Source organism: Hemiscyllium ocellatum, chromosome 15, assembly GCF_020745735.1.
Source record: "Hemiscyllium ocellatum isolate sHemOce1 chromosome 15, sHemOce1.pat.X.cur, whole genome shotgun sequence".
NCBI classification, from domain to species: Eukaryota; Metazoa; Chordata; class Chondrichthyes; order Orectolobiformes; family Hemiscylliidae; genus Hemiscyllium; species Hemiscyllium ocellatum.
Window position 1 is genome coordinate 3,898,235 of NC_083415.1, and position 20,459 is coordinate 3,918,693.

Consider the following 20,459-nt stretch of genomic DNA (forward strand, 5'->3'; position numbering starts at 1 on the left):
ATTCCTTGCCTGTCTCAGTAGGACAAAATTATCCAACACTTGCAACAAGTGCTCCTTAAACAGCTTCCACATTTCTGTTGTGCATTTCCTGTAGAACAATCGGGGGGTGGGGTGGGGGGGGGGGGAGCGGGTGGTGGTGGTGGGGGGGGGGGGGGGGTGCTCTGTAGCAAATACCCAATAAAGTGACAGCTCCTTTCCTGTTACTGACTCCCACCCGTACTGACTCAGTGGACAAACCCTCGTCAACAACCTCCTTTTCTGCAGCTGTAATGCGCTCTCTAATTAACAATGCTACTCCCCCTCCTCTTTTACCCCCCTCCCTGTTCCTTTTAAAAGACCTAAACTCTGGAACATCCAGCAACCATTCCTGCGCCAGTGAAATCCATCCCTCTCCGTTATGGCCACACCATCGTAGTTCCAAGTACTGATCCATGTTCTAGGTTCATCACTCTCATTCCTGACACTTCTTGTATTGAAACAGACCCACTTTAACCCATCCCTTTGCCCTATCAACTGTGTATCCTCCATGACAGATTCTCTGCATTCTAATTCTGCATTCTATTTTCTATTTACCTTCAGTTTATTTTCAGTTCAGGAGAGTAGAGGCAACTTTGGTCTGTGCTGTACCTGTCCTGGGTGTACTTGATGGGGATTGAGAGTTTTACAGTGTATCTAACTACTGGTATATCTATATATCAATATTCCCCCCCATTTATACCTGGATCACATAAAATATGTCCTGCACAAATTCTAAACATATACTTTGGTTCCTTCATTTCCCTTTTATGTCTGACCTTAAGCAGAGATCTGAGACACATGGGGACAATGTGATATTGGTGTGTTTATTCAGAATGTACACCAGCACAGTGATTGATCCTCTGGAACAAGAATAATTTCTGATCTGTATGTCTCAGTTGGTGCAGCACTTGTGAATCTATCAGCTGTTGATCCTTGTTTCTCATGTCCCTACAGGAATGCTTCCCTTCTGATGAACCCTGAAGCGTTTGGTAAACACACAGTGGTCTGTACAGACAGGGAAGTGAGAGAGGAGCTGGTTCAGCTGCTGGAAGGAACATGTGACAAGTCCGTGTATGTACTCTCATTGCTGTCCTTGTCACTATCTTTTTTTTTACGTGAAAATCCCATCTCAAAGCAAATTGTTTGCTTCAGCATCACTGAAGGGGCCTTTCCAGGGTAAAAGGAAACAGGTTTTGGTGTGCACAGGGAGCTAAATCCCACAAAATGAGGTTTGGGATAATCCCAACATTATCCAACCTGTTTTCAGCTTTAACTCAGCACGTTTTTAAATGGGTGGGGATCTCCGTGGGATTATCAAAGAGAGGACTAGATTGTGCAAACCAACAATTGTATCTCTTTAACCATGCATCTGGATTTAACAAGCCAGTGGATTAATTTCCCCGAGCTGTGTAACTGAAGTGAGTGTCTGACAGACTGGGAAGCCTTCTGATTCTGCTGAAGAGCTGTGGCCATGGTCAGGGAAGAGGCTGCTCAGGGAGTGCTGTCTCTACCAGTCAGTTTCGCCACATCTTATGAAATCACTTCTGTTTTTGTACATCACTCACAGCTGCATTTCGCTGGTGCCAGTCTCCTTCACAGCCTGGGAGCTACTTATGGAGCTGCACTGATGAAGACAAGAAGGAGACCAACAGTAGCACAGGGATCTAGCTGGGGGGCACAGGGATCTAGCTGGGGGGCACAGGGATCTAGCTGGGGGGCACAGGGATCTAGCTGGGGGGCACAGGGATCTAGCTGGAACAGGCTGAGCCCTCGAGCCTGTGTTGAGTGGATCAGCTCCCCTCAGGAGGCAGGTTATCACTGACGCCTCCGGGTCCCCTCTCACTGGAGCATCTGTGTGCTTACTGCCATAGGCCATCAAGGCATTTGTCACTGGAGAGGAACATACTTTTCCCATCTTGGGTGTTCCTGCCTCCCTGAGGCTGTGGGTCATGGGTTCCTGGAAGGAGAGAAAGCAAAGAGTTCTGAATACTAGTATGGAGACCAGGTGAGGAGAGCAGTGAGGGCAGTTGAACAGTGTAGAATTGAGATTGCAAAACGATTGGGGAGAGGGTTTGTGTTGCTGCCTCGAAGGACAAATGTCAGATGCCCGGAGAAAGGGGGGGGGGGGGGCGGGAAGGGCAAGAGGATTGGGTGGAGCTGTGAGGTCTGTTAGGCAGAAGTCACAAGGCATGGGACTTGATGCTGCTCATCTTTCCCATCCCCCTGTGGGTCTCTTGGCGTACTGCTGTTTCCCACTTTCTCAGCAACCTCTGTCCAACCTTGAAGTTGAAGAGAATAATCTCTTCCTTAGTTCCTTGGATTCCACGGCAAGGGCCTCCAGGTAAACAGTGAGAGGTGGAGGCCAAATGGCCTCTTTCTGCAATATTCAGATTCGATGATTCAGTCTTCCACATCATTCACGGAGACCCAGGACTGTGAAAGCTCCAGACTCGGCAATATCACAGAGAGCCATGACTGTGTGTAGCTGATGGACTGGACAGAGTTGGAGAGCACATCAGTTCACAGATCATGAGGCTTCCCTCAGGAAGTCCGGGGACTGAGGATTCAGACAGAAGGACATCCCCACCACAGTCTCACCTCCCCCACTATCACCCATCATCACCATCCTTTCCCCCAGCCACTACTCTCCACCCCGTACTCCCCAGCCCTATATTCCCAATGTCCACACTCATTTCCCCTCTGCCCATCCTAACTTCCTGCTCACACCACATCTTCACTCCTCCCGTCCCTCTTCCTCCAGCCTCAAATCTCCCTCCTCATGCACTCCAGAGTTGCAACCTGGTTCTTGCTGGCACAGAGACTGACAAAGAGGCACCCCACCCTTCCTAAGGCCAATGGCAGTTGTGGTACCTAACCTGCTGACAATTCTGCCTCTTGCTTTTACACTCAGCCCCCTCTCTCTCACACAATGCTGCTGATGAGCAATACTAACCATTCTGTTTCATCTCAGGGTAATAAAGGAATTGCTCCCAAAATACATTCGAGCCACACATCGACCTGAAGCGATACCAGCTTTCCGGCTTCGAGCAGGTGAGTGTCGACAAAGGAAGATGTGTGTGTGTGTGTTACTGGACTACTGTACCATCACCATCATCAGCTGTTGTGCACACATTAAAGCAGCCTTCTGCTCACTGATGGATTATACTGAGGAGGGCTTGGCCCTTCACGTGAGTGACAGAGAGGGGGAGCAATTATACATCCCTTTGTTAGCCCCTTAACTGATCCAAAAGTCTGGAATTCGCTTCCTAAAACCCTCACCTTTCTTAAAACATAACAATTTTAGTCACTTGTCTGGCTCAGTATAAAATTTTATTGTTCCTGTGAAGCATCTTGGGACAGTTTCTATACTATATAAATGTATTTTGTGTTGAATTTTAAGATTTTTTTCTTCTGTTTGGTTGTTAAGATATAAAAGAGAAAAGCACCATCCTCCTAAGTCCATTCTGGTCCAGGAAGTGTTCCTACAATTGCGCAAGGCATGAGTGAGACCACACTTGGAGTATTGCTTACTTGAGGGAGGGATATTGGAGACCGTTTGAGAGGAGCTTCACTAAGCTGATTCCAGGGATAAGGGGTTTATTTTATTAAGAGAGATTGAACAGATCAGGCCTATACTCTCTGGAGTTTAGAAGAATGACACAAAATCGCATTGAGGTCTATAAGATGCAAAAGGGGATTGACAGAGTCAATGTAGAAAGGATGTTCTCGTATGGAGCAATCTGGAACGAGAGGTCATCATTTTAGGCTAAGTGGTAGCAGATTTAAAACAGAGATGAGGATAAATTCCTTCTCTTCAAAGGGTTGTGAATATGTGGAATTCACTACCCCAGAGTGTGGTGGAAATTTGAGGAGAAAGATTTTCTGAGGATTTCTACTCAGGCTTTCTCAACACAGGGCATTAATTCAGAATTTGGAACTCAGAATTGTGTAAATCTGCTGCAGATCTACTGAGGTGAGGTGAGAGTGATTACCCTTAACCTCAACGTCGCGCTTGACTGATTGTGATATTAAGGAGCAAAACTACAATCAGTGGGAATCGGTGGGGGGGGAGAGCGGTCTACTGGTGTGAGTAATACATGGCGCATTGGAAGATGGTTGTGGTTGTCAGAGGTCAGTCATCTCAGCTCCAGGACAAATCTGCAGGATTTCCTAAGACGAGAGCCCTAGGCCCAACCATCTTCAACTGATTCATCCATGACCTTCCCTCCATCATAAGGTCAGATGTGGGGATGTTTGCCGATGCTTACACAATGTTCAGCACCATTTCAGATGCTAAAGTTCTCTATTTTCAAATGCAATAAGATCTGGACAATATCCAGGTGTGAGCTGACAAGTGGCAAGTAACAGGGTAATGACATGAGAGAATCTAATCATCGCCCCCTTGACATTCAATCACATTCCTATTACTCAAACTTCCACATCCTGGGGGAGGCCATTAACTAGAAACTGAACTGATACTAGCCACATAAATATAGTGGCTTCAAGAGCTAGGAATCCTGTAGCATGTAAATCACATCTTGACTCCCCAGAATCTGTTCACCATCTACAAGGTACAAATCAGGAGTGTTACAGAATACTATCCACTTGCTTCCTCTCCAAGCCACTCTCCATCCTGACTTTGGAAATGGTTCTGGGGATGAGAGAAACTGTCTCCTTTGGTTATGGGGTAACAAACCAGACAGCAGAGATTTAAGATGGTTCACAAATGAACCATGAGGGAAAAATACCTTTAACATCCAGTGAGTGGAAATGATATGAAATGTGGTGGAGGCAGACACAATTGTAGCTTTTAGAAGGGCATCCGGTAAGCTTCTAAAAATAAAAATAAATTGTAGGGTTCCAGGGAAAGACCCAACAGAGTGGGATTTGTAGAATGGCCTGTTTCTGTGATCCTGTGTGAAGTTCTACTCTCAGGAAGGACTGACTGACACGGTGTGTTTTGATTTACTTCCACGCTGGCTGCAGGTTTTCCCAGTGCTGACAAAGAGAGGCTGGCCCTGTTCAGGAACATCTCGCTGCAGATGGAGGAGGAGCTCAGGGCACACAACACATCGCACACAAAGATGAGGTGGTGGAATGTCAAGGAATGTGACCCAGAGTGGCCTAGTCAGGGCTGTAGCAACATGGAGCTCATCATCTTCAACGACAAAGTCAGCCCCTCGAGTCTGGGTTTCCTTGCTGGATATGGGTAAAGATGTCTTCCATTTATTCTAAACTTGGAGGGCTGAAGAGGGGACATAGAATCCCTAAAGAGTAGAAGCAGGCCATTTGGCCCATCGAGTCCACACTGACCATATGAAGTGTCCCACCCAGACCCACCGCCGTACCCTATCCCGATAACTCTGCATTTCCCATGGCTAATCCACCTAGCCTACACATTCACCCACCTTTTCACTCTCTACCCAGCAAAAATACCCTATCCCAGTCAGGCTGTCTGGGGAAGTCACGTTGTAGAAAACATTTCACTGTCTGCCCACCTGGACCACAGGATTGCTGGAATTTAATTAAATGGTGCAAGGTGCCTGTTCCGGGTACAACACGAGAATGTAGTTTTGTGAGAATTTCCTTAAAACTAGGGAATGACTCCATAGCCTGAAAAGCACAGGCAGGGAAAGGGAGGAGTTTGAATCTCAAGGAGACATTTTTTTGGTACCAATTTCTCCATACCTGTTCTCCTCTGCCTGTGCTATCCATAGTTATTATACAGATTCACTAAGGGTATTACTGGCTTTTAATGAAGCTAATTAACTACTGACTTATACAGTTGGGACCAACATGAGCAGAGACCAAATGCCTTTTAAAATCAAGTAGATCTCCTGTGGCCTTGTTCATGGCTAGTCAGGAACATTGACGTTTTCGGATGTTTTCGGCATCAACTTGGCCTTTTAATGATACACCCTCACTGGACTCCAAGTTAATTAGGTTTCATAAAATTAATAGAAAACATCCGTCTGCAGGTCAGAGGTGGGTTTTCTTTCCTTTTTAAGCTCACTTTGAGTGAGACTGCTGTACTGTTTAAAAAAAACTAGAGAATTTCCTTTGGCAATGCATGTGGTGAGCTGACAGATACATTATCGACTATACTTAGTGCCTTACTTCCAGTAATGTCTCCAGACCTCCTCCTGTTACACTGTTGAGCAGACACATCCATCGCAGAATAAGGTGTGACGCAGGATGAAGCTGTGACACGGGAAGGTGTACATGATGTTATCAGTTAATCACCTGCTGCCTGGTGCAGGGCATTTAATTTTAACGTCACACATTTGGCAGAACTGCAGTTTGGTTGTGTTAATTGTCTTGGGTTTGGCAGTGTTGGTACATCTGAAACCAGTGTGTGCACAGTGATGGCAGATGTAGTAAATGCTTAACTAAATAATTCCGCTAATTTCACCATTATTGTCCACTGATGTGTTTACAGTGAGAAACAGCCCATTCTGAAGAAGGGTTACTGGGTTTGAAATGTTAACTCTATTTTCTCTCCACAAATATTGCCAGGTCTTCTGAGTTTCTTCTGCAATTTCTGTTTTTGGTTGTCCCACATCACATGTTCAATTTGTTCTTTTATTTTAGTCCTAACTGCAGGGGGAGGAGCATTTCAAATGGATTGAGTTTGTTTTACTAATGGGAAATGTTAAAAACTGTGTTGACTTGATGAATATCTTTGCTTGACATTTGAATCCGTGCTCTTTCGCACTTTGTCCAAACTGCTATTCCCATTGCGGCAAAAAGCAAAGTATTGCCAATGCTGGAAATAGGAATTAAAAACAGGAAACTCAGCGGGCCAAGTAGCATCTGTGGAAAGAGAAATGGTTAACATTGGCATGAATTAAAAATGTACCCTTCCACCTTCAGAAGGCTTCCACACTGGAGATTCTTGGACTTTCAGACTGGAGGCCTGTGAGGTGTGCCACAAGGATGGGTGCTGGGTCCACTGCTTTTCATCATTTATAACAACGATTTGGATGTGAATATAGGTAGTATGGTTAATAACTTTGCAGATGACACCAAAATTGAAGGTGCTGTGGCCAGTGAAGATAACCTCAGAGTAAATGGAATGTTGGTCACATAGGCCAACAGTTTGAGTGGGCAGATGGAGTTTAATTTAGATAAAAGGAGGTGTTCCTGCTCCACAGATCATAAATGATTTGGATGTGAACATAGGAGGTATAGTTAGTAAGTTTGCAGATGACACCAACATTGGAGGTGGACAGCGAAGAAGGCTACCACAGGATTCGATCAGATGGGTTAATGGGCCAAGGAGTGGCCATTGGAGTTTAATTTAGATAAATGTGAAGTACTACATTTTACAAAGACAAATCAGGGCTGGACTTACACACTTAATGGGAGGGCCCTGGGGAGTGTTGTTGAATAAAGAGACCTTGGAGTGCAAGTTCATAGCTCCTTGAAAGTGGAGTCACAGGTAGATAGGATAGTGAAGAAGGTGTTTGGTATGCTTGCCTTTATTGAGTGTAGGAGCTGGGAAGTCATGTTGCAGGTGTACAGGACATTGATGAGGCCATTTTTGCAATACTACATGTAATTCTAGTTTCTCTGCCAAAGGGAAGATATTGTGAAGCTTGAACGCGTTCAGGAAATATTTACAAGGATGTTGCCAGGGTCAGAACGTTTGAGCTATAGGGAGGAGCTATTTTCCTTGGAGAGTCAGAAGCTGAGGGGTAACATTGTAGAGATTTATTAAATCATGAGGAGCATGGATAGTTCTTTTTCCTCGAGTAGTGAAGTCTAAAACTAAAGGGCATAGGTTTAAGGTGAGAGGGGAAAGATTTAGAAGGGGCAACATTTTCATGCAGAGGGTGGTACGTGTATGGAATGAGCTGCCAGAGGAAGTGGTGAAGGCTGGTACAATTACAGCATTTAAAAGGCATTTGGATGGATATATGAATAGGAAGGGTTTGGAGGGATATGAGCAAAATGCTGGCAAATGGGACTAGATTAATGGAGGATATCTGGTCAGCATGGACGAGTTGGTTCGAAGGGTCTGTTTCCGTGCTGTACATCCATATGATTCTATGATGTGGTTTAGTTTTGGAAGGAACCCAATGGAAATAGAAATGTGGAACATGGACTTTTAATGATCAGTTAGGGCAGTGGAACAGACTCTGTCATCTCCAGCCCATAGAACATAAGAGAATGAGCAAATGGAGTGTCCCAAGGTGACCCTGAAATTCTAACCAGTGGAGTCTTGGGCTCAAACAGCAACACTCCAGAGAGACAAGTTTGATTCTAAATGTAGATGTGAAAATATAAAACAGCAAAGTTAACAGAAAGAGCTGACTGTTTTTTAATTCTTCCACTAGATTTGAGCATTGCTATCAACTGCACTTTTGGTGGTCCATTCTAATCGCCCACAGACAGTTTGCCAGGTCATTTTGGAGGTCGCATTGCTGTGGGTCCATTAGCAGATTATTTTCTTAAAGGGTATTTGTGAGCGAGAGTATTTTAGGGCAGTCAATAATAATTTCATAGACTAGCTTTCAATTCTAGATGTTATTGATTGAATTTAAACCACAGCAGATGCTGTAGTGTGTTTTGAATTTGTTTCCCCACTGCATTAGCCTGTGTCTCAGGATTCCCAGTCCAGTGACATTACCAGTATATACCACTGTCTCTCATGTGTTGTGCTGATCCAAATTACATTCTGTACTTTAATCAGGACTATGCATTTTACCACCAACACCACACTCAACATTACATAATGAGGGTAGATGAATGACTATAATACGATAGATTTCCTCATTAAGATGGAGAATAACATGTAGGAACAAATTATTGCAGATGCTAGAATCTGTACAGAGAACAACTTAAGTTGGCGATCACAGCAAGTCAGGCAGCATCCATGGAGAGACAGCGCAAGTGAATATTTCAAGTCAGGATGACTCTTCAGCGCTGTAGTGACACATGGAGGGACAACACTAAAGCTATAGTTCGGAGGGGACGGGATAGTGGGTGTAGAGTGCTAGTGGAGAAAATATGTTACTGGTTTACATTAACTGATCAGAATGTGAGAATGAAGAACGTTACAGCCTTCTGACCTTAATTTCAAGGTGCTGAACTTAATATTATGAACCATTTCTTTCCTTTCTTTTAGCTTGATATCACATCCTCCCCTCCCCCACCCCACTTACTATTCTTCCAGTTCTGGCAGGAGACACAACGTTGTTCTGTCATTTGATCACTTCGTGTAAACTGCTAACCTTTTCCCAACCTACACCCACTACCTGTATAAATGCTATCCCTCCACAATTCACTTGAGCTCCAATGAAGAGTCTTCTAGCCTTGAAATGTTAGTTTGCGGTCTCGGCATCAACGTTGCGTGACCTGCAGCATTTGTTGTCTTCAGTGGAGAATGACAGTTACTTCTGAGTCTATGGTCCAGAATTAAGTAGAGGATGGTCCAGAATTAAGTAGAGGAAACTACAATGATATGAGGAGAGAGTCTGCAGTGATAATAATGGAGAATGTTCTTTAAAAGGGAAGATGATGGCAAACATTCAAAGAGCATGGGTGAATTGCAACAATAGTTCTGATGGAAGACCCTGTGGTCCAACTTATCCACACCGACCATGTATTCTACATTAGTGCCACTTGCTAGCATTTGGTTCATATTCTTCTAAACCCTTCCTATTCATATAATCATCCAGATGCCTTTCAAATGGTGTAATTGGGTGAAAAAGCAGAGAAGCAAATATGGAAAAGGAGGCCAAACCATGACTTAAGAGGGAAATTAGAGAGACTATTAGTTCTAAGGAAAAGACCTGAACTGTGGGAACAGTGTAGAGTACAGCGAAGGAGGTGAAGGGATGAAGAAATGGGAAACAGAGTATTGAGAGTAAGCTTGTTGGGAATATAAACAATGATGATAAAAGTTTAAAGATGTGAAGAGAAAAAGGTTGGTGAAAACAAATGTAGGTCCCATACAAACAGAAACAGGGGAATTTATAATGGGGAACAGAGATGATTGAGCAACAAAATATATACTTTGGTTCGGAGTTCACAAAGGAAGACACAAATTATATCAGCAATGGTGGGAGCACGTGGTTGAATTTTATTGGTGAAATTGATGGGACTGAAGGTTGCTAAAATCCCCAAGCTGTAACACAGTAATCGACATTCCAGAGTACAGGTAGCTGCTGTCGTTCCTGAGCGACGCCGTTTGAGAGAAAACTGTGCAATATAGATAATGGGGCCGATGGGAAAAAACAGGTTAGGGTGGACTATCAAAAATACCAGTAAAAATTGAAACAAAAATAGTAGTTAGCCTAACACAAATAATAGCACTGTTCTAAGCAAATGGTGACCTGTTGTAACTGATGTCTGGTGTATAGTGCAATTCATCAGAATCTTCAACAGACTATTCCTGAATGGCATTGATACCCACTGGCTGCACTACATCCTCTGATCCTATCCAATGGGATGCACTGCACAACTCAGATCCCAGAATGAAACCTGCCTTGATAGATCAAGGGCTGAATCTTAATTTCTTTTGCTAAGTATCAGTTTTGTCATGTTTGTCAGAGGATTCACATCGTGATGCATAGGGACGTCTACTGTCTTATTTTACAAAACCCACCTTGATTTATTACCATCCCCATCCTCCGATGTCCTCTGACACACCATACCAGGTTCCATTGCCAAAACAACTCACCATTTCCTGAATATCCCAGAATTGACCAACATCTGTGGTGCAGCACCATTTTTAAAAAGATATTGTATACCCAGACAAGAGCTGTCAGTCCAAGTTACCCTGTATGGTTCCTGACATTGGCCCTGGATGTGGCAGACAATCAGAGAATCTCTACCGTGTGGAAACAGGCCCTTTGGCTCAACAAGTCCACACCGACCCTCCGAAGAGTATCCCACCCATTCACGTTCCCCATTACTCTACATTAACCCTGACTAATGCACATAATCTACACATACCTGAACACTATGGGCAATTTAGCATGGCCAATTCACCTAACCTGCACATCTTTGGACTGTGGGAGTAATCCGGAGCACCCGGAGGAAACCTACACAGACACGGGGAGAATGTGCAAACTCCAAACTCCAAACAGTCACCCGAGGCTGGAACTGAACCTGGGTCCCTGGTGCTATGAGGCAGCAGTGCTAACCACTGTGCCACCTCAATGGAAAACTGATGTCTGTCTTTGTGGGCAGGGACATGGCATTGCTGCAGAGGCAGGACATCGTTTTCTCCCAGGCCAATAGAAGACACCATTCTACCAGCAACACACCAACCTGGACCAGGGTTCCCATCCAGGCCAGTGCAATCTCAACCATCTGAAGGGATGTACAGCATGTAGGCAGATGATCAATGACCCTCTCCACCCTGCCAGGAAAGTGTCATTCCCTTCTCATTGATACCTCACACTCGCTCCATCTCAACTACTGCACCCACCATTTCCTGCAACATCTTTCCCATTCACTCCCATCCTCGCTAACATCTAACCCTGAATCTCTAATGCACAGCCTACTCACCCCCTCAGCACATCACCACACATGCAACAAAAGTAACAGTTTGCCACCCACATTTCTGTCCCTTACCCACGATGTGCAGAGTTTCCTGACTCTGACCACCCTGAGCAGCTGACCAACCATGTCCAAGCCACTCTGCTAGTTTTTCTTTTGCAGTTGGTTACGATAGTGATGAGTTACTGAAACAGATTCACATGAGTCTGCAGAATACATTTTTTAAAACATAGAGAGAAACAAGCTCTTGCTACAAACAATAAAGCCAAATTTCAAACTGCTCCTCAACACTGTCTTTTTACTGTTAGTCAATTCAGTGAGATTTCACTTTTATCTCAACTCTTTATGTTTTTAAATTAATAGATTGCCCACAGCTTCTTGTCCTGTAGAGATATGTTCATGATGCTTTTCCAGGTCCACTAGCACAAACACTTCACAATACCTCTCACAAGGCTTTTCACGAGAAAGTGCACGGGCGACTGATCATATGATGCTGCCGCAGAGTCTAGTCCTCCACATCACCTAGTGCTGGGGATGAGAATCACCTTACAGAAAACAGGTGGCTACTTTATTAAAAAAAAGTCATCAATTCACAGTTTACATTACAGACATACGCATGTTATAGGAGAACTACCTGTACTTAAGGAACTGACCTTCGAAATAGTGGGTGCACTATAGTCTCTGAAATAGTTTCTACAGATTGGCGGAGAGCTAATATAATCCCACTATTTAAGAAGGGACACAGATAGAAAACACAATAGTCCAGTTAGCCTGGTACTGGTGGTTGGGAAAATGTTAGAATTATTATAAAATAATTAATAGCAGGAAACAGTAACAAGATCAGAGAGTCAAAATGGATTTGCAAAAGGGAAATCATTCTTGAAAAATCCACTGGAACCCTTCAAGGATGAACTAGTAGTGTTGATGGAGAGGCAGTGAGTGTAGTTTGTCAAAAGCCTTCTGAAAGTCCAAAGTACCACAGGTGCTTCGTGTGTATAGTTAAAGTGCATAGGATTGGGGCGTACTGCATTGAGATGAATAAAAAACTGGTTAGCACACAGAAAACAAAGAATAGGACAAAGCAGATCTTTTTCCAAATGGGGTACTGCAGGAATTAGTGCTGGGACCTTGGCTATTCATGATTTGGATAACAAAACTAAATGTAATATCTCCAACTTTGGAGAGGACACAAATCTGGGTGGAAAGGTGCACTGAGGAGGATGCAGAGATGCAAATGCATAGCAGATGTAATGGATAAACGTGATGTTATCCACTTTGGTAGCCAAAACAGGAAAACATATTTTCTGAATGGTTGCAAATCGAGAGAAGGGAATGTGTAATGAAACCTGGGTGACCTTGTTTGTGCACCAGTCATTGAAAGTAAGCATGCAGACGCAGCAGGCAGTGAAGGAGAATGGACTTCATCGTGAGAGGACTGGAGTACAGGAGCAGGGATGTCTTGCTGCAATTATATAGTGCCTTAGTGAGCCCACACCTGGAAGAATATTGTGTGTAGCTTTAGTCTCCCTAGAGAGGCAATGCAGTGAAGGCTTACCAGAGTAATTCCTGGGATGGCAGGTGTGATGTATAGGTAGAGGTAGAATTGGTTAGGATTATAATCACTGGAGTTCAAAAGGATGGGGTGGGTGGTTGAGCAAATTGCACAGAAACTTATAAATTCTAACAGGACTACACAGAGTAGATGCAGAAAGGATGTTCCCAATGGCAGGGGAGTCCAGAACCAGGGATGACAGTCTAAGGAAATGGTAAACCATTTACAACGGAGATGAAAAATGTCTTCACCCAGGAAGTGATAATCCTGTGGAATTCACCACCACAGATCAAAAGATATGGAAGAAAAGCAGGAACAGACTATCGAATTTGATGATCAGCTCTGATCATAATGAATGGTGGAGCAGATTCATAGGACTAAATGGCCTACATCTGCTCCTACTTCCTATGTTAATAACTGTCTTTAAGATTATGAATAACATTCCCAAAATTGCTGCAGGTATGGTCAGTGACAGGGAGACTGATGTGGCAGCTGGTTTGCTATCAAGTAGTAGAGGATTAATTGGCAATCTCAGCATTCTTACAGCACAGGAGGCCATTCAGCCCATTTTGCCTACACCAGCTTTCCAAATGAGCATTTCATCGAATTTCATTTTCCTGGCTTCTCCCCATAACTCCACACAGAGCTCCTTCTCAGGTAACTGCCATAACTCCACACACAGCTCCTTCTCAGGTAACTGCCAAATTTCCTTGTGACAGCTTCATTTGACCCTATCTCCACCACATTCTCAGATAGTGCTTTTCAAACCGTTCTAACTTTTGCAATCGATCTTCATTACTGTGGTTCTGGGGTGAGGAACTATTCTCCAACACCTTCAAATCCTTCTTAAAGTATAATGCCCAGAACTGTACATAATACTCCAACTGAGGCTGAAGCTCAACCTCACCACCTTGCTCTTGCACTCTGTGCACTATTAATAAAACAAAACTTTATTAACCACACTTTCAACCAGCGTTGCCACCTTCAGTAATTTATGCAGATATACACCCAGGTCCCTCTGCTACTGCATTCCCTGTAGATTTGTACCCTTTATACTGTCTCTCCCTGTTCTCCTGATCAAAATGAATCATCGCACACTTTCTGCACTGAACTTCATCTGCCGCGTATTCAACAATCCACCGCATTTTCCTCACCATTTACAATGATTCCAGGCTTTATACCATACTTGGAAATTGTGCTCTGTACACCAAAACCTTGGTCCTTAATATATATCAGGAAAAGTGAGGGTTCCATCATTAATCCCTGGGAAACTCCAGTACAAAGCTTCTTCCAGCCCAAAAGACATCCATTAACCATTACTGTTTGCTGTCACTTAATCAATGCTGCGTCCATGTGTTGCTGCTGTCTCTTTTATTCCACGAGCTCTAAGTTTGTTCACAAATACCTTTTAGAACCCTATGTGCATGACATCAGCCTCTTCAAAAAATTCCAGCAAGTAAGCTAAATACGATTTATGTTTTAAAAATCCATCCTGGCTTGCTTTAATTAACTCATTTATCCACATGGCTGTTAATTTGATCCCAAATTATTGTTCCTGGAGTTTCCCTGGCATTGTAGTGATACTAACTGGTGTGTAGTTGCTGGACTTATCTTTATATTTTTTGAACAAGGATATATTGATGACAGTGCTGCAGTCCCCTTGCACCAGGGTGAATCGAAGGAAGACAAACTTTTCGGGCAGTGCCTCTGTAATTTCCATTCTCACTTCCCTAACTATTCCTGGATGCAGCTCATCTGGTTTTGATGCATTATCAAGTTTAATTACAATCAATGCCTCCTCCATAGCCATTTCTTTTAAAATAAAATCCAGTATCTGAACTACTTCCTCGTCCTCGGTAAAGAGAGATGTAAAGCATTCATTTAACATTTTAGGTGTGCACCCTTTCTCTATGTGCACATCCCTGTTTGGTTCCCAAATGTCTTGATCCTATAATCACACTTTATATATGCATATTTTTTATTTATACTCTTATAGAATGGGATCTCCCTTTATGTTAGCTTCTAATCTCTTTTAAATTTCTCTCTTTGCTTCTCTCATTTGCTTGCTCACCCAGTTACACCATTTAAAAGGCATCTGGATGGGTATATGAATAGGAAGGGTTTAGAGGAGTATGAGCCAAATGCTGGTAAGTGGGACTAATTAACGTAGAATACGTGGTCGGCGTGGACAAGTTGGACCAAAGGGTCTGTTTCCATTATGTACATCTCTAGGACTCTCTTCTGAACCTCGATACTCATCCTGGTTCTCAGTTGTATTTTCGATCTGATAACTGTGATATGCATACTTTTCTTCATCTTAACTTTTATTTTCTCTGGAAATGTGCCGACCCTTCCCTTTTAAGGGACTGTCTAAATCTTCTCTTCGAAATAAGCCTATTTTCAGCAATTATGTTTTTCTGCCAACTCCAATTTCAATGCATTCAGCCCAGATCTGTTGTTCTCCTACTGAAGCTAGCTGCTCCCCATTTAAATGATTCTTACTCATGGTCGTTCTTTGTCCTTTGCCATAACCAAACTGAACCTCATGGTACAATAACCATTATCACCTAATTGCTTCCCCCAGTGACATTTTCATCAACTTAAGAGATTCAGCAGCACCACCTTTTTGAATGGCGTGGAAACACGCTATTATCCCCAGGCTATCGTTAGATATTCTGCAGCTTACTAATAACAGTTGGTTCTTTTCCTGACATGTAATTTTCTCTCACTTACTCCTCAGGATCATCGGCCTGTATCTGTCTGTAGTGCTGGTCATTGGAAAGTTTGTTCGAGAATTCTTCAAAGGGATCTCTCGCTCCATCATGTTTGAGGAGCTGCCCAATCCTGACCGAATCTTGAAGCTGTGCACTGACATCTTCCTGGTGCGTGAGATGGGCGAGTTAGAACTGGAAGAGCAGCTTTTTGCCAAATTAATCTTCCTTTATCGCTCTCCTGAGACCATAATCAAGTGGACCCGTGAGAAGCAAGAGTGAATAACAGTCATGAGAAATTAAACATTTACACCCACGAAAGGGTATCTATTCAACATTAACCTCAGGAAACCACATGGCAGCCTTGGATTCCACTGAACCCTTTTGAAAAGCTCCCTCACTGAGACAGAAAGTCTGCATGTTTATTCGTTCTGCAATGTATTGAATTTGAACTTTTTACACAATTATACACCTCAGCAGTACTAAGTGGTGGGCACAAGCTGCAGAATTACTGCATAAGTGACACATTGCTATAAAGACAATAACTGAATTCCTTGTCCCTACCAAATGTGCAATTTCGCAGCTTGCACTCACTTTTGCTTCAAGTGTTAAATGTTGTTCAGAAATTAAAAACAGGAACTGCACAAGACCTTCAACATCTACTGCAGCTGAAAACCATCGCCGTTCTCCTCAACATTAAGGAAATGAACTGTAGCCTGGGTGATGGCTTCACAGAACATCTATGTTCTGTCCACAAAAAAGGCCTTCAGCTTCCAGTTGCCAGTCACTTCAACACCCCACTCTGCTCCCTGGCCAATATCTCTGCCTCAGGCTTGCTGCAGTGCTGCAGTGAAGCTGGAAGAACAGCACCTCATTTCCTGCCTGAGAATTCTACAGTCCTTCTGGACTCAATATCAAGTTCAACAATTTTAGGTCTTGAGGCACCTTCTCCCACGTCCTTAACTCAATCTCTACACACCAGACCTTGTTATCACATGGTCTGCTATTGCACACTAGGAGAAAGTGGGGACTGCAGATGCTGGAGATCAGAGCTTAAAAATGTGTTGCTGGAAAAGCGCAGCAGGTCAGGCAGCATCCAAGGAACAGGTGAATTGACGTCTATTCTCCTGCTCCTTGGATGCTGCCTGACCTGCTGCGCTTTTCTAGTGACACATGTTTAATGCTATTACACACTATCCATTGTTAACCACAAATAGTCCCCATTAGCAGCCATACAGTCTCATAGCTTGATCTTTATGCACTCCTTTGCCTGAGCAACTGTTCACTCTCTTTGTGTGCCATCTCCACCTTGACCCCTCTCCCCAACCTATCTTCTGCATAAAAATGTTTCCCTAGCTACCATCAGTTCTGAGGAAGGGTGACTGGACTCAATTTTAACTCTGATTTCTCTCACAGATGCTGCCAGACCTGCTGAGATTTTCCAGGAATTTGTTTTTGTTTTGATCTTTATCACACTCATTCACTGCTAACAGTGAAGCACGGGGATGCCATTGTATGAATAACCCATACTGTGCCTGTCATAGGAGTGTCTGACTGAATTTACGTGTCTGTAATATCAAATTAAATTCCTTTACCGACGCCTTGTTTCACACTTCAGAAAATATAAGCTGGGGATAACGAGGATTGCTTAAAATCAAAACAACCATTACAAACGGTGGCTCAATGGGTAGCACTGCTACCTCACAGCACCAGGGGCCTGGGTTCGAATCCCACCTCGGGTGACTGCCTGTGTGGAGTTTGCACATTCTCCCCGTATCTGCGTGGGTTTCCTCCGTGTGCACCGGTTTCTTCCCACAGTCCAAAGATGTGCAGGTGAGGTGCACTGGTCATGCTAAATTGCCCATAGTGTTAGGTGCGTTCGTCAGGGGTAAATGTAGGGTAGAGGAATGGGTCTGGGTGGGTCACTCTTCAGAGGGTCAGTGTGGACTTGTTGGGCCAAAGGGCCTGTTTCCATACTGTAGGGAATCTAATTAAAAGCTGATCCAAAGACAAAATAAAAGGGACAGGTAGATAAAAAGAAACTTGTGCAAAATGATTTAATAAGATCAAGCATTCCAATTTGTTCGATACATTCAGTCAAACAGAGAATGTCTTTTAAAAGAATAAAACCATTTGGTATAGCAATTCTCATTAGCCTGTTGTACTGAGCCCACATTCCCACCACTGCAATAAAGCCACAGGAAGGCCCACTCTCCTGGGTACTTGACGATGTTTCTCTATGGATTCCATTTTATTATTTGTTACTAAATGCTAACAGAAAGAAACAGAGACTGTATACAAATTGGATACATTTTGAACAGACTTGGACTCAAAGGAGATTTTAAAGCCGAACCTGAAGTAATGCCAAGACTTCAGTGATGCCCTGACATGAGCCTTTAGCTAATGCCGCTTGTAAGCTCCACCAAAGTGACAAGCCAACAGTCCCCTTGAGAAGAGTGCAATACCCACATAGACATGAGACGCGTTATACCTGGATGGTTGGATTGGCGATTGATTGACTTATTATATAAGTGACATAACTGTGTGCACAGCTACTCTCCGGGTTACACCAGCCTCCTACGCTTGGACATGCCACCGTCTCCCTCGCTCATTGCATAGTGTTGGTCTGTGCCAGCACCTAGAGGGGACACTAGGTTCAGCATGGGGTCTTTGGAAGCACGGCCAAACAGAGCCAACAGGAAAGCCACCCCAAAGCCAGTCGCTCGCTCGCCCTGCACACAAAATAAACAGGTATTAATTCCTTTACACAGTGTACCACTTAATAACTGGCCAGTCACAAGTCTCATGAACTTAGCAATGCTTTTACCTTCATTTTTCCCTCACAAATTTACCAAGCACATTAGGGAGCTTTGGAATTAATGAGGGATTCAAAGTGGAGCTGGTTGGTATGGTGGCTGGACACTAGACACTTCATCCATCTTTGAAAGAGTTTAGCCAGTCTGACTATAGGTCCAAGTGGATGAGGACTACTGTTTCAGTATTAGCCTAACAATTCCATTCAAACATGACAATGGTTTGCAAGATGGGTGCAAATCCTGAACTGCGACTTGAGACATCTTGTTGGGATAGTGTTAAAGGAGCTGCACTTTGTATCCAAATTAAACTGGGGACATCTGATGGGACAGTGTGGAGAAAGCTTTATTCTGTACCTAACCCATGCAGTCCCCGCACTGCAAGTGTCTGATGGCATGACTCAGTTCCCAAAATGGCAGGTGTTCCACTCCCAACAAAAAGAAAGAACTTTTCTCTCAGAAATGTCATTAATGTTTGGAACTTTCCACTCAAGAGAACAGTGGACACTGGCCTATTGAATATATTCAAGGTTGAAACAGACCAATTTTTGATCTATATAGGAGACAGGCCAAGCCCACCATGATCTTGCTGACTGGCAGAGCAGCCTACAGGAACCAAATGGCCAACTCCTGCTCGTATTTCTCATGTTACGAAAGGCATACATTTTATATGCATGAATAACCGTCCTTTCTCACACAAGTCTGATTCCCAAAATGCAGAGTCAGAGGGGAAGGGATATTCAAGTACAGAAAGAAAGACAATGAATGAGGGAGAGATCAGGTAAGGGGCTAAAGAAGGCAAAATAAAAGAGTGAAGCTGACAAGGAGAAGAAGATAACTCATCAATGTTGTTGTTCTGTAAACTAAGAGAAGAATCATAAGAGCGCAGTTTAAAATAACAAATTAATTAATATTGCCAATCATTATATGAGGGGAACTTCTGAAAACAGAGGCATGTGTACAAGAAATGAAGGGGTCAGAGTAACACAACACATCCTAGCAGGTAGATTATTAATTTAAGAAATTATAATTCCCAAACTCCTTCAATTCCTCAACTCTTCCCATTTCCTCAAAGGCCATTAAAGTTTGGTAGAGATGATGAGTTGCAGGCTGATAAATTATTCACTGATCCCCCCATCGATTGGCCTTGTATGTTCACATCCCAATAAACCATTACCAGCTTAATCCCCTCTTTAACCTTGTGTTACCAATCAGCTCACACGTTACTTTGTTTTCTCATTACAAGGGGCCGTTCACAATAAAAACTTTACCTGCAGCTCATCACCTCATCCTCAAATGCTTCCCTTCCTCCATCACAAAATTTAAACACACACACTCCCGGTTTCCCTCAGCCCACTCTAGCAATAAACTCTTCCCAAAACTGGAAGACCTTCTCCTATATACACAAGCAAAGCTCCTCACTCTCACCCCACAGTATGTGTACTCTATGTACTCACAGTGTGTACAGGGGAAGCAATGTCAACATGGACCCAGATGCCAGGCCAGTCAAATCCAATGTGAGCACCGATAAAGAGGCCTGCACAGGAACTTTGAGCATTGTCACGATCCTGAAATAGAGAGAGAGAGAGAAAATGAAATGGAAACCCAGGCATCAAAGCCTACATCTTCTCTCTTTTCTGCTGTTGCCAGCACTTACGAACCCTCTAACTCAGAGAACAGCCAGGGTGATTAACGTTGTACAAATGCATGCATACTGCAATTTCAGGTCAACCATTTACAAAAAAATCAATGTTGCCTTTCCTCAGAATCAGGCTTATCGAAGTGGTTTAGAAGTGGGACCAAGGAGCAAACATCTACAAATTCACGTACCAGACTCAACCGCAGCACTGAGTG

At 43.5% G+C, this 20,459-nt stretch overlaps 2 protein-coding genes across 2 annotated transcripts in view; one reads left to right on the forward strand and one right to left on the reverse strand.

Moving 5' to 3' along the window:
• The window catches only part of LOC132822635 (piezo-type mechanosensitive ion channel component 2-like), a 211,958-nt gene extending 195,884 nt beyond the window's left edge, over nucleotides 1–16,074 (forward strand). The window contains exons 46-49 of the mRNA XM_060835882.1: nucleotides 973–1,089; nucleotides 2,990–3,069; nucleotides 5,005–5,227; nucleotides 15,822–16,074. Of these exons, the coding sequence (XP_060691865.1) occupies nucleotides 973–1,089; nucleotides 2,990–3,069; nucleotides 5,005–5,227; nucleotides 15,822–16,074 (673 nt within the window). The remainder of the gene's footprint in view (nucleotides 1–972; nucleotides 1,090–2,989; nucleotides 3,070–5,004; nucleotides 5,228–15,821) is intronic.
• Nucleotides 16,075–17,832: 1,758 nt separating this feature from the next.
• The window catches only part of npepl1 (aminopeptidase like 1), a 43,273-nt gene continuing 40,646 nt past the window's right edge, over nucleotides 17,833–20,459 (reverse strand). Inside the window, exons 11-12 of the mRNA XM_060835933.1 lie at nucleotides 20,063–20,173; nucleotides 17,833–18,524 (exon numbers count right to left, since the gene is read on the reverse strand). Of these exons, the coding sequence (XP_060691916.1) occupies nucleotides 18,357–18,524; nucleotides 20,063–20,173 (279 nt within the window). The 3' untranslated portion in view covers nucleotides 17,833–18,356. The remainder of the gene's footprint in view (nucleotides 18,525–20,062; nucleotides 20,174–20,459) is intronic.